At 50.8% G+C, this 14492-nt stretch overlaps 1 protein-coding gene across 6 annotated transcripts in view; it reads right to left on the reverse strand.

The window, feature by feature from the left end:
* Window positions 1-14492, reverse strand: part of ST3GAL1 (ST3 beta-galactoside alpha-2,3-sialyltransferase 1) — a 117201-nt gene that overhangs the window by 10898 nt on the left and 91811 nt on the right. For 3 of the 6 annotated variants that reach the window (XM_033202965.1, XM_033202970.1, XM_033202971.1), the window contains 3 exons: window positions 10367-10689; window positions 9811-10165; window positions 127-323 (listed from right to left, as the gene is read on the reverse strand). In XM_033202965.1, coding sequence (XP_033058856.1) covers window positions 127-323; window positions 9811-10116 — 503 coding nt within the window. In that variant the 5' untranslated portion in view covers window positions 10117-10165; window positions 10367-10689. Of the gene's footprint in view, window positions 1-126; window positions 324-9810; window positions 10166-10366; window positions 10690-12760; window positions 12815-13156; window positions 13431-14492 lie in introns of those variants that run through there. The other 3 variants (XM_033202966.1, XM_033202968.1, XM_033202967.1) reach the window with 3 other exon arrangements.

The following is a 14492-nucleotide window of genomic DNA, read 5'->3' on the forward strand; positions in this document are numbered from 1 at the left end:
CCTAGGCAAGTCCAGAGACACCAGGACTGAACCTTGCCTTCCTGAACTTGAGCCAAGATGCTCCCTATAGCTCCAAGGAGCCTCTGGGTGCAGCACAGTGGGCTTGGGAGAGGGTCTGGCACTCACCTGAGCACAAAGTCGTGCCTGTCTATCTCAGGCCCATAAGAAGACTCCCTCAGGTTGCCTGAGTTGCCCACAACGGCACAGCGCCGGCAGCCCACCGACCTCTTCTCCAGCATGGGGTCCACATTCCCAGGCACCACTCTGAACAGCTCCTTGATGGTGTCGTTCAAGTTATTGGGCTTCTTCTCCCGCTGGAGCCTCTGTGGGCGGAGGACAGAAGGTGGTCAGCCTGGCTTTGTGGCCCCAGCTTCCTGGCAGCAGAGCCCTTGAACTACCTGCTGTTGTTTACTGGGGCCTCCTGTTCACCCTTCTCTCTACTGGGTCCCTGGAGATGGAGGCGGCTCACACACAGACACCTCCACTTCCTCCTTCAAAGAGCCTAAGGGTTACTCAGGAAGTAAAGAGATTATTCATGTATTCTGCAAGTGTTTACTGAGCACCTACTATATGCCAGGCACTGCTGAAGCCACTGGGTGATCCAACCACACCTGGCCTCAGAGGCCCCTCCAACTCCACACGCCATCAGCGTTTCTCCAACCTGCTCCTCCCTGGGGGCTCCCCTCTCTCTGAAAGGCCCTCCATCCCTCTACGTGTCACCACTGCTTGAAAGAGAGAAAAAGAGCAGAAGTCTTCTAGCTGTGTCTTACTCCCACCCTGCTCATACACCAGGGCCCAGGGGCTGCGTGCTCTCGCTCAAACCTTAACAAGAAGAGCGAGGAGTAGGTGGAAATGTCAGTTCTCCAGCCCCAGCCAGGGATGAGGGACAGCGCAGTAGGGATGTCTCCATCTCTCCTGCCTGACCCTCAGTTCCCCTGGCCCCAGGACTGTTGGGTTCCAGTCAGACTGAAGAATCAGCAGTTTGCTGGATGCGCAAGGCCTCTGTGATCTGCCTAGCAAATCGTTTTCATCTTCTTTTAAAGACCTAGCCCAGGCTAGGTGCGGTGGCTCAAGCCTGTCATCCCAGCACTTTAGGAGACCAAGGCAGGTAGGTCATGAAGTCAAGAGTTTGAGACCAGCCTGGCCAATATGGTGAAACCCCATCTCTACTAAAAATACAAAAAAGCCGGGCATGGTGGTGCATGCCTATAATCCCAGCTACTTGGGAGGCTGAGGAGGGAGAATTGCTTGAACCCGGAAGGCGGAGGTTGCAGTGAGCCAAGATCGCGCCACTGCACTCCAGCCTGGGTGACAGAGAGAGACTCCAACTCAAAAAAAAAAAGAAAAAAGGAAAAAGACCTAGCTCGAGGGTCAGCTGCTCGCAGGCTGAACACTAGTTTTATTCCCAGGGTGACTAAATATCCTTATTTGCCCAGGTTAAGGGGTTTCTCTAGATGCAGGACTCTCAGTGCTAAAACCAGGATGACTTGGTTTCCCTGTTGGCCCCCGCTACACGCCCAGGCCGGCCCACCGCCGCAGGTGGAGCTCTGGCCACACTGTGTAGTGATGCCTGTTGGTGCCTCAGCCTTCCTCACCTGTCCCCATGCCACAGTGCTGTGTCATTTCACTGTGGGTGAGGTGGGATGCTCTGCGGCCAGAGAGGTAAGCAACACATCCCAGACACAAACCAGGATTTGAACCCAGGCTACTAGAAACCCACCTGCAGGTTTTTTCCACAACACAACCCTGACTCTGGCTCTTGGAATCTTAGCCTTTGGAAAGCCTGGACCCTGGTTTTTGGGGAAGGGGTGGTAAGCTGTGGGGCGGTTCCCATCAGCTACTCTAGGCCCCAGGGGCAAGGAGTGGCTGGAGTGAGAGGAGGAAGTGACCAGCAGTGGCTTTGGCCACTATCCAGAAGATGAGTGACCTGGGCATATGTAGGGAGGTCCCAGGGCACCCAGTCCCCACTGCAATGGAAGGAATCAGATGCCCCAAGGGGAGGCACGCAAGCAGAACCAGATTGCTCTTCCAGTTAAACCCAGGCAGCCTCTCCTCTGGCTTAAGACCATTAAACACGTCATGGGAAGCCGCACGATCTGGACCACACTTCACACCCACTGCTACAGTTATAAGTAAAAGTGCAAAACAAGTCGGTGAGAATGTGGATAAAATGGAACTTGTGCATGGATGGTGGGGATGTAAAACGGTGCAGCCGAGGTGAAAAACAGGTGGTCTTTCAAAAGGTAAAACAGAACAGCCATGTGGCCTACCAGCTCCACTCCTACGTATATACCCCCAGAAACTGAAAGCAGGGTCTCAAGCAGATGTTGGGATACCCATGTTCAAAGCAGCATTATTCATAATAGATAAAAGGTGGGAGCAACCCAGTCTCCAGTGACGGATGAATAAACAAACATAAGATGTTCTAGACACATGATGGCATATTATTAGCTATAAAAAGAAAAAAGTTCAAAATAGTTACAATATGGATGGACCCTGAAAATACTAATATTATGATTAGTGAAAGAAGCCAGACACAGAAAGACAAAGATTATATGATTCCACTTGTGTGAGGTACCTGGAGTAGTCAAATTCATAGAGACAGAGAGTGGCAGGGTGGCTGTCAGGTGCCGGGAGGAGGAGGAGGTAAGGGGAAGTTACTGTTTAATGGGGACAGAGGTTTTGCTTGGGATGACAAAAATCTGCTAGTTATGGTTATAGATAGTGGTGATTGTTACACACGCTGTGAATGTATTTAATGCCACTGAATTGTACACATACAAGTGGTTAAAATGATAAATATTATGAATACGTTGTCACACACACAAATGCAACATCCAGATAAAATGCCTGCTTCTGATGGAACCGCCCAGGACGGCCCCATGATCCTGAATGTGCGGAAAATGCTCCAGGAGGCTTGCTAAGGCGCAGATCTGACTCAGGAGGTTTGAGCTGGCCCTGAAATCCTGCATTTCTAACAGACCCCTGGGCGATGCTGCTGCCAGGGCTGGTGGGGGGACCACACTCTGAGAGCCCCGGGGTACAGGACCACAGCCAGACTCCCCTGCAGGAAACTCCATGGAGGTCTCCAACCAGCAAGGGCTGCTGTGCTCCCCAGGCTTGTGAAGATGTGCCCAGGCCCACAGGATGGCCTTCCATCATGCCGCTACTTTGATTTGGGAGCCTAGCACCATGTATCCATCATGCAGTGACATTTACTGAGTGCCTGCGGGGTGCCACAGAGGTACGAGAAGCCAGGACTCAAGGTCGGCTGTGGATGTGTGTGGGGAGCATGTTGCATGCTTCACACAGCACCACATCATCTCGCTGGACTCTTACTTTAATGACTCGTTTAAGAAAAATTGATTGATTGATTGATTGATTGGAGATGGAGTCTCACTCTATTGCCCAGGCTGGAATGCAGTGGTGCTATTTCGACTCACTGCAACCTCCACCTCCTGGTTTCAAGGGATTCTCCTGCCTCAGCCTCCCAAGTAGCTGGGATTACAGGTGCGTACCACTGTGCCTGGCTAATTTTTATATTTTCAGTAGAGACAGGGTTTCGCCATGTTGACCAGGCTGGTCTCGAACTCCTGACCTCAGGTAATCCACCCGCCTCTGCCTCCCAAAGTGCTGGGATTACAGGTGTGAGCCACCACACCTGGCCAAAAAATAAAAATAAATTTATTTGAAAAGGAAACCTCTCATCTCTACCACAAGTAGAAAGCAAGAATTACCTGGCAGAAGTAAAATGGTAGTTGGACAATGCAATGAAAACAAAGCTACTGTATTCAGTTCCAGCTCTACCCTGCTGCCTGCCCAGGCAAACTCTCCTCTCCCTTAGAACAAGGCTGATAAGCCCTGACAAGGTACAAAGTAAGACACCAGGCCAAACTGAAGCCCCAGCACTGCAGAGACAGGCGGAAAGGAGCGACGGCAGGAATGACCTCCGGGCTCTGTGAGGCGACTTTCTCTAATGTCCTGCCTCACCTAACATCACAAGCCCCACACTTCAGAAATCTCGGATCCGTTCCAATCTTTCACTGGCAAAAGGGGAAACGGAGGCCCAAGCCTTGGAAAGGGCTCACCTGAGGCCATCGAGCGAGTGCAGGGCCAGGTAGAATTCAGATGGGAAACTGGCTCTTTCTCTAGATTATCATCCTAAGTCCTCCCCGTACCAGCTGAGATGGAGCGGCAGGTTACTCCATGTAGTGTCACTGTTTTGGGAAAGAAAGATTCTGGTTTTCTCTGCCTTTTGTCAGTGACAATAAAAGTATGACAGTGCTGGCCGGGCGCAGTGGCTCACGCCTGTAATCCCAACACTTTGGAAGGCCAAGGCGGGTGGGTCACCTGAGGTGGGGAGTTCAAGACCGGCCTGACCAACATGGAGAAACTTGGTCTCTACTAAAACTACAAAATTAGTTGGGGGTGGTGGCGCATGCCTGTAATCCCAGCTACTCGGGAGACTGAGGCAGGAGAATCTGGGAGGCAGACGTCGTGGTGAGCCAAGATCGTGCCATTGCACTCCAGCCTGGGCAACAAGAGTGAAACTCCATGTCAAAAAAAAAAAAAAAACAGAAAAAAAAGTATGACAGTGCCACTGATAGGAACACAGGACAGAGTGTTTGGAAGTTCAGAGACACACCCTCCCCAGCCTTCCTGACTAGTTTCCAAGTATATGTCTCTGTATACAATCAGTGCTCAATCAATGCCTGCCGCCTGGTGGCCTGAGCTCCTTAGGGAAGCACAGGGCCTCGGGTCGGCTTCCCTGGAAGCAGAGGCTGAGGCACAGATGCAGGTGTCCATGGTGGGTGCTATCTGGAAAGGGATGAGGAGTAAGGCAGGAGAAGGAAGGGGAGATCTCCATGGAGTCAAGCACTACAGGCTGGGGATGAGGGTGGGCGAGGCGAGTGAGGAGTCAGGCAAGTGGGGTAAGAAAGTCCACTCATGCCCAGGGGCATGGCCCGAGAGCGGGCATCTCCTTGAAGCTGGAGCCCTGGGTGCCTCAACTCACCCTGCACTCGGGCATGATCCATGGGAACTCTGGAGCGTGCACTGTGGCAGAGTTTGTCCTGTCTTGAGGCACGATGGCTGAAAGTCGTCCCTATCCACAGGCCACAACTGTCCGGAGAGTGCTGGGAAGAGGTACCCGCGCTCCCTTCCCACCCTCCTTCCTCCTTCCATGGCCAATGAACGATGCATCACCTTCTGAGAAGCCTCCCTTGGACCCTGGAAATATCAGTCTCTGGCCTTCCACACATGGCTGGCACCACTGGGGCCTCACCGCAAGCCTCGTTCCAATCCCCAGCTGCTGTTGGTTTCCCTGGCCCCTTTGGCATTCAAGCAGCAGACACAAGCATGCCAGGTAGTACAGGCTCAAGATATGGCCACTGAATAAGTGAATGACAGCTGCTAAAGCTAACACACATTCATTCACTCAGCTCATCACAACTGAGCCCCTACCACATCCTTGGTGCCGTGTGGATGGACAGGTTAGCACAGGGACAGGCGGTGCTTAGAAAGGGCTCGTGCAGGACTCAGGTGGCTGTGTTCTCTGGTTGCTCTATGCAGGCCCTGTGCTGAGAACCTGATGGGCAGCTTCTCACTGAGTTCCTATAATGGTTCTATGAGAAAGGTGATCTTATAGACCCATTTTACAGGTGACGAAACTGAAGCTTACAGAGGTGAAGTGAGTTTCCCAGGACGAAGACAGTTTGAATATCCTGGGTCTGACTCCAGACCATGTCCTTTAACTAGAAGGGGATCTGACTGTGCCCTTTGACAGTGGGTGACCTGGTAAGTGCAAAGTGAGGACAAGGAAATACCCACACCCTCCTGGCGGTGGGGGTGGTAAGGGCGAGGCAATGGTACCTGGACAGCTGGGCCCAGGACCTGGCCAGAGTTGGTGCTAGGTGCCGGGTGGACAGTATGATGGTATTATTTTGCTTTTGTGCACTGAGCATGGATGTCTGGGATGGGAAGATGCCTTAGGAGGGCAGGGGGTGGAAACCAGGGGAGGACTGCACTCTTTCTGTCCCTTGAGAATGTTCCCTGCGTATCACAGAATGGTTTCCCAAGTTGGGAGCAAGTAGAGAAGGCAGAGTCAGAATTCAACACAGCTTGTCTCCGAATTGGACATGGGGACTGGGGAAGAAGGGATCCCTGTTCCTGGATGTCTGGGACAGAGACCCGAGGAGAGGGTCACAGGGGTCAGTAGGTCCAGCCTGGGATGGTGGTGTAGTCTCGTCACTTGCAGGGCAGGGCACAGGGCTGATTTGTAAACTCAACTCAACTCAACTCAGCTCAACTCAGCTCAACTCAACTCAACTAAAAGAGTGAGCCCCGGTGACTGTTGCTGTGTCCCTCTTCCTGCCAGGGCTGGGACGAGCTGGAATTGTGATGCCCACTTGACTGATGAGGACTATGAAGCTCAGGGCAGGACGGGAGCTTGGGACCTCACATTCTCACCTAAGACTCTTCCAGCCCCCTCAACAGTATGGGGGGAAACTGCCCCCATGATTAATTATCTCCCACCGGGTCCCTCCCACAACATGTCGGATTTGTGGGAGCTACAGTTCAAGATGAGATTTGGGTGAGGACACAGCCAAACCATATCAGGACCCAAGTCCAGTTCTGTTCATGAACTGGTCCTGCCTGCAGGGGGCCTTTAAGCAGAGCAATGGTGCAGCCTACTCCCAGGATGGCTTGATGTCAAATATTCCCTGCCTCTATCCCGATTCTTTATTCAAAGCATGTAGTCTCTGTATTATCTGTGTATTTTTTAGAACCCCAAAGCTCTAACGCCCCGCTCCTTTCTGTTGATTTCCAGAGGATGAAGCCCCATTCCTTCCAAGTGGCTACCCTGGAATCAGCCACCAGAGGCTAAACTTCAGAAAAAGACTGCAGAGAAGGGCTGCAGGTAGGGGAGGACATCTGGTAGACAGGGAACAACTAAGTGGAAATATATTCAGCCTTAATTAATACTGAAAACAAAACAAAACACATAAGTTCAGTATTACTTGCCCATTAAACCAACAAAAATAAATACAATTGTTAAAACTAATGATTGCAGGGTTGTAGAGAACCTGGTGAAATAGCTTATTCCTCCCATGTAACAGGAAGGAACCTGAGACTCAGTGAGATGAAGAGCTTCACAGTCACTCCTGATGGGACCTACAAAGTCTGGGACAAAACCCAGGAACCCTGATGCCAGGCCTCAGTTCCTAAGTCTACATTATAGCCTGTGTTCTTTGAAGACACATAGGTTATATCCAAAAGCTGATGTTTTTCCCTTATGCCTTTTTAACTCCCCTGGGCGACATCAGCCTAAGTTTTAGAAACCACCCTCCCCAAGAAGAAAGATCAATACTGTCTTGGTAATGGTCTCTAATAGCAGTTTTTAATATGGTATTTCCAGAGGCTGGATTTGATGTTCTCTTTTGCAAAAGTCACCTAACTTTTCTGAGTTTCAGTTTCCTTATCTGTAAAATGACAACAAAGGCCCCCAAGTTTCTCCTTTACCTGCCAATGTGTAAGGTCCCTTCCTGTTTTGTTTATATCTAGGCTGTGTAGCACCCTGTTTGTCCCCAAAGGCCTTTGTAAACAGAATCCCATGGTGACACTGAGTATCACAGACTCCAGGCTCTGAAGAGGAAGTTTGGACTTAATGTGGTCCCAGCAACGCTGCTACAGGGGGAATCAGATCCAGAGAGGAGATGGGATGTATGGGAAGCCACCTCTGCCATCAATGTGTCATTTTCCCAACCCTGCTGGTTCTCAAGGGAGGGCAACTTTGTGCATGCATGTGCACCCCCACACACACACCCCACCTGGGACACCTGACAATGTCTTCTGGCTATCACAGCTTGGGGATGGGACACTCCTAGCATCTAGCAGGTAGAGGCCAGGGATGCTGCTAAACATCCTGCAATGCACAGGGCAGCCTGTGTGGCTAAGGCTGATCCAGCCCCACAAGTCCATAGTGCCGAGGCTGAGAGCAGACTCTAATCCTTACCATGCCTGGCTCACCACCTCCTTCCCTAGACCCTTGGATCTTTGAAAGGAAAAGATCCTACCTGCCTGGTTCTCTGTCACCTCCCCAGAGCCCACCCCAGGACCTGCACACAGTGGTGCTCAACACAGATCAGCAAACCAGGACTCAGCCAGGTCTTTGGAAGCACAGCCCAGGACTTTCGACCCTTTTAAGTCTCACGCATGTTTTCTGTTCATTTCAAATAGACCTTCCTCCAGAATCTACCTCGATAACCTCTCTGAATCCTTCATGATGAGCCTGGCCATCACCTCCTGTGGGAAGCCTTCTGTGATAACCACAGGCTCCAAGGGGAGTTGGACATGGAGACCACAGCTCCTGCGCCCGCTTCCTGCGCAGCACCTATCATCCTGGCTTGAGTTTGTCTGTTTTCCCTTCTCTCCCCATCACTCCTGCAACCCAAAAAAGGAAAGACTCTACCTTTTCCATCTCCATGTAGTGATGCTTGGCATATAGTAGGTGCTCAATAAATAAGACATGAACACATATATCTTGCTCTTCTTCAATCTATTTGCATTTAACAATGGGAATGACCTTTCAAATGACACGATCAGATCATGAAACTCCCTGATAAAAATTCTACAGTGACTTCCTGTTGCACCTACAAGAAATCCCAGAATCCTCTCCTGGGTCTCGCCGACTCTCAGGCCTCGTCTCACTGCACCTCGCAAATTCACAGTTCCCCAGCCATGCAGAGCTCCTCCACTCCCCAACACATCCAGCAGAGGCCACCCTGAGGCTCCTGCACCCGCTGTCCCAGACATCTGCAGTGCATGGTCCTGCTCTTCTCATGGCTGCTGCCTTCTCTGCCTGTGGGTCTCAACTTGACTCCTGCTGTCTCAGAGATCTCCCTGGTGACCCCATTTACAGAAGGCCCCTCTAAGTTTCTATGATAAACCTCATTTGCTCTCTCTTCAAAGCACTGCTCTGTGAGCCTACCTTGTTATATTTCTTATCTTCCCCTCCCAGTCAGAATAAAATTCCATGAGAATAAGGATCTCTCTCTCTTTTTGCATTTCAATAGCTGTAGTGGGTGAAACAGTGGCTCCCAAAGAGATACGTTCAAGGGCGAGTCACTGGAACCTGTGAGCATGACATTTGGAGAAAGGGCCTCTGTGGGTGAAATTGTTGAGGATCTCTGCATGAGATCATCCTGGATTAGGGTGCGCCCTAAACCTGATGACAGGTGTCTTCATAGGAAAAGGAGAGGGACATGTGAGATATAAGGGGACACAGGGAGGAAGGCCCTATGGAAGTGGAGGCAGAGGCTGGACTGTTGCAGCTCTGAGCCCAGGAACACTCAGCACTGCCAGCAGCTGGCAGGAGCCAGGAGCGGGCGTGGGGCGGCTTCCCCCTCAGAACCTCCAGGAGGAGCCAAGCCTGCCTATAATTTGATTTCAGACTTCTGGCCTCTAGAGCTGCGAGAGGATGCACTTCTGGTGTTTTGAGCCATGAAGCATGTAGAAATTTGCTATGGCAGCCACAGGAAACTAAAGCCGTGCTTCCTGCTCTTAGATATATTAGATCCTCAATAAATAGTGTTGGACAATAATCTCAATCCTACTAACTGCCTCGCAGTGCCCCAGGTGTACACGGGGACTGAGCATTTAACTCTGGGAGCACCTCACTCTCATTACCAGACCCCCACCCTCAGCCCAGACCCCCACTCTCAGCCCAGGCCCCCTACCCTCATCCAGATCCCCACTCTCAGTCCACACCCCAACTCTCAGCCCAGACCCCCCTCTCAGGCAGCATCTCACCAGCCACCATCGGTAGGTGTCGTCCTCCAAGAGCGCATTCTGGGCGGTCAGCAGTGGCTGCACGGTCTGGTTGAACCTCTCGTCGAACCAGACCGAGAGCTTGCGCTGCCCGATGCAGTGGGTGCAGGTGCAGGGCCTGTGCTTGATCAGCCTCTTCAGGTTCTCGGAGAGCTCCAGGACCATCTGCTTGGGGAACCAGGTGGTGGCCACCATGGTGTGGGAGTAGTTCAGGAAGAAGGAGGTGAGGAAGATGAAGAGCACGAGGAAGGTGAGCACCTTCAGGGTCCTCTTCCGCAGGGTCACCATCTTCGTAGTCCTGATGGCGGCCTCCCACGATGGGTAGCAGAACTCCCTCCTAAGAGAGGAGAAAAACGGAAGAAAAATCCCAGAGGTGGAGGCTCAATCAGAAGGGATGGCAGGAATTCCAAGGGAGGACACAAGGGCCGCTAAGCTTGACTTCACTCCCGCTGGGGGATGACCCCCCAGTGTCCCAGACACTGCTGTGTGGTAGACCAAGGCCATTCGTGACATGTTGGCTTTGCTTGCATATATTTACCTTTTCAGAAAATAAAGTAGCCTATTATTCTGCGATCCTTAAAGAGCTGATAATGTCTCCTGATCAAGCTTTAACCAGTGATTTCCTTTCCCATCCAAACAAGATAAGAGGTCATTAATCGCTGTGACAGTCCAGGGTCCCTCAGGAGCAAGGACCTCGAAGGAAGGGTCTTGATCTAGCAGGGAGGGAAGCTGTCTCTGCCGTCCTCCTCCAACTGTATTTTCTGATGATCCTTAATTAGGGCTTTTTCTTTCTCACGCTGTCGCCAGAGACACGGTGGGTATGCAACCAGCTTGATGAAGGCACAGAAGGTTGTCTGTCATCTGCAAAGAAAAGGAGGAAGAAAACAGGGTGAGATTCTGTGATCTTGCTATAAAAAATGTTTCTCTCCACATCTCCACCAGGATGCATTCCGTGGTCTTCCTTCTGGTGTCACGCCAACCTGGCAGGTGGCTCCAGATGGTTTATCTACCTTTGTGAGCCTCAGTGTGTGGATACAATGGATGTTATCATCTCTCTGCAAGGTTACTATGGGATGCAGAAAGTGTCCCCTCCATGCTTCCAACAACAAGAACCTAGCACATTGACACACTCAACAAACATTTGTAAAAGAGCTCACGATGCATGTAGGTACAATATATACAGGGATTGTTAAATGCGTGCTACTTGCTTTCTCTCTGCTTCATTCTCTTCCAGATTTTGGATTTCAGCAACAAGCACAACAACAATGGTATGCTTAGAGAGTGACTCAGGGTTCCTTTTACCCAGGCATTCAAGCTCTGCCAACTGGCCTTCGTTCCATAGAAGGGGCTTTAGACGGTCCAAGTTCAAGTTCTGATTTCCCATCTGTGGAGCCTTGGGAAAGTTATTCAACCTTCCTGACCCTCAGTTTCTTCTTCTGTAAAGTGGGATACTAACACCCCTACTTATACAATGGTTATGAAGATAAGATAAAATGATGTATGCTGGGCTTCTGGTATCTATTAGGCCATTGCTGAACTTTAATTTTCCTTCTTCAGTCGGGCACGGTGGCTCACGCCTGTAGTCCCAGCACTCTGGGAGGCCGAGGCGGGCGGATCAGAGGTCAGGAGATCGAGACCATCCTGGCTAACACGGTGAAACACCATCCCTACTCAAAAAAATACAAAAATTATCCGGGCACAGTGGCAAGCATCTGTAGTCCCAGCTACTCGGGAGGCTGAGGCAGGAGAATCCCTTGAATCTGGGAGGCAGAGCTCACAGTGAGCCGATATTGCACCACTGCACTCCAGCCTGGGCAACAGTGCAAGACTCCATCTCAAAAAAAAAAAAAATTCCTTCTTCAACACATGAATGAATCAATATTCTTTGATGATCCACTAAGAGCTGAGAGGATGAGATATTCATGCATACATATCTCTTCAGATAATCCTCGGAATATACTGCCAGCTAGATACTAGTTTCCCTTTTTGTCTTGAAGAAACTCTCAGAGTTTCTCAGAAGAAACTGAGACTCTCCCTAAGGAGAGTGTCTCAGAAGAAACTGAGACTCAAAGAGGTTAGATGACTTGCCTAAGGAAAGGAAGGAGCAGGATCTGAGTCCAAATCCACAGTCCTCTGATTCCTTGCATCTGGAGGGGTTAGGGTTAGGGTTACTATGGTCCCCTCTTAGGGGACCAAGAACAGGGGGTTAGAGGGCTCTACCCTGGAGCAGACACCTGTCTTGTTAACTGTTCTTCAGATTACTACAGCTGGAGGGATATAGATCAAGGGGGGAATATTCTTTTGAAGAAAGCAAACGGGTACCTCTCAAATGCCCATCAGAGACCCCCCTGGCTCTCACTGACACCTTGGGATTTCTGTATGATACAACTGCGGTTACACCTCTGCCCTGGAGCATGGTCTTTTTGGTCTTTGCTTGGAATGCTGAAGAATGGAAGGAATCTGATCAATTCCTCCCCATCCTCAAGGTGTAGATCGTCAATAAGCAGGGTATTTTTTTTTTCCAGGAAAATTAGAGTTGAAAGGAGATTGCTCACCTTTTGGTAGAAAGGAGGGCAGCTCAAAAAGCATATTAAATCCACAGTGCCTTTCTGGAGACATCCAGGGCCCAAGATACATAGGGTGCAACCCTCTACAGCTTCCAGAAGTAGAAGCCCAAAGTATGGAGGATAAGGTCTGAGCTCTGCAGCTCAGCTGGCAATGTCATTATTATCCAGCCCCTGCTCCAATTTTCACTTTTCACGACAACCTAGATTTTGTTCATAACCTAGTGGTGTCCACAGGTGTCTCATCCAATTCTCTCCCCACCTGCCCCCATCAAGGAGCAGTTCTGTAATTTGAGTAAGAATAACTTCTGCATTATCACAGGTAGGCTCACAATTCACTTGACTGGCAGAGGGTTCCCATCTCTTACCCCAGTAATTGATCCAGGGATGGGCATATGCCTTAATTGATCCAGTCCAGCTTCTGTAGGGAAGGAAGAAACTCTTTTGCTCTGGTTGGCTTGTTGTTGACATGTGGAACATCCTGCTGGCTATTTTGCTAGCTTGTGTAGAAGAGACTAGAGCTGAACAACCTGAACAAATTGTGCTAAATCCTTGATCCTGCTCAACCTGCAGCCCCACCCTCATCTTGACTTTTTAGATACATGAGGGAATGCGCCCCCTTTATGGAATAAAGTAGATCATTTGTAACGTCAAGCAACATGACTGACCCACAGGTCACAGTTTCTCCTACCTCTGTGCCCCTGCTCAGGCTAACCCCACTGCCCAGAAAACCACCCCCACCCTGCATGGCCGATGGTTCTTACTTATTCTCTAGGGCTCGGCTGGTGCTGACTCCTAGAGGAAGCCCTGCCCACTCCTGGAGTGAGTTAGGGGCCTTTCCTGGCTCCCCAAGGTCCTGGCTGCACTCTATCTGCACTCTTCACACATACGTCTCCTCCCTGGACGGGCAGCAACGTGAGGATGGAAACTCAGCCTCACTATGGCAGTGACCCTGTCACCCGTGCACACACTCAATGCTCAGTGGAGGCTTGGAAATGAATGGAGGGAAACAAAACAGCCAACAGTCCAGAGGGAGATCTGAGAAAGAAAGCACAGATTCCGAGTCAGATTTCCATTCTCAGCAGCCTGTCCCACTCTACTCACTGTGTGACCATGAACAAGTCACCTAACCCTTCTGAACCATCCTTTCAATGGGAAAAGGGGATTGATAACACAAATTCTGCTCATTCTCAGGGTTGTCAGCCCATCAAGGCTGCCCATTCATCTCATTCATTGACTGCATATTTGCTGGTCCTTGCATTCTCCAGGCCCTGGACAAGGTGGCTGGGGTACATCGTAAAAGGATCTAAGGTAGGGGCCTCTCAGGCATCAATAGGGCCCCAGATCCTTTGGAACAAAGGAGGCCAGTATGCCTGGATCAGACACAGGCTGGAGGAGAGGAGTGGGTGGGGGGTGAAAGGGAATCTGGGCATGCAGCCGGGGTGAGAGTGTGTTGGGCCAGAGAAGCCACAGTCAAGACTAAGTTTTCTCTGGGTTAGGGGGTTTCTCTGGAAACCCACTGGTGGGGCTGAGCAGAGGAATGCCATGGTCTTATTACATTAGCCTTTACAATGAACAGGGCCTAGGACACCCTTGCCCTTAGTGTTTCTGCACCCCTAATGCCAGGGCAGAGATGAGTTCCCTGAAATAGATGACTGTTGAACCGTCTTGATCAAACAAGGCTACGGATGAGAAGTCGTGTTTCCTACAATGCCCTGCCTCTGCATGAGAGATATGAATGCTCTAGGCTGCTGCTAGGGGTTGGGTGAGAGGCAGGGCAGAGAGCAAGGTTGTGCTGCACAGGCTGTGGGACTGTGACAGCCTCCTCTCCTCTGGGGCATCCTGCAGCCACACCTCCAAGGCCAGGGCACTCCCCATAACCATCAGAGGCTTCTGAGCTGGTATCATTTAGCGCTTTCCAAAGCCCTGGATAAAACTGCAATGGAAAAGCAAGAATGCCGCTCCACCCCTTCCCTGGCTGCAGGGAAGAAACAGGACTGCATGTCTTCTCTGTGCTCTAGCAAGTATGGGGCAGCCTGCAGGCATGGGGGAACGCAGCCCTGGCTCCCAGAAATGAAACCTGGGTCAAGACGCCACAGA

Source organism: Trachypithecus francoisi, unplaced genomic scaffold (assembly GCF_009764315.1).
Source record: "Trachypithecus francoisi isolate TF-2019V2 unplaced genomic scaffold, Tfra_2.0 Lachesis_group7, whole genome shotgun sequence".
NCBI classification, from domain to species: domain Eukaryota; kingdom Metazoa; phylum Chordata; class Mammalia; order Primates; family Cercopithecidae; genus Trachypithecus; species Trachypithecus francoisi.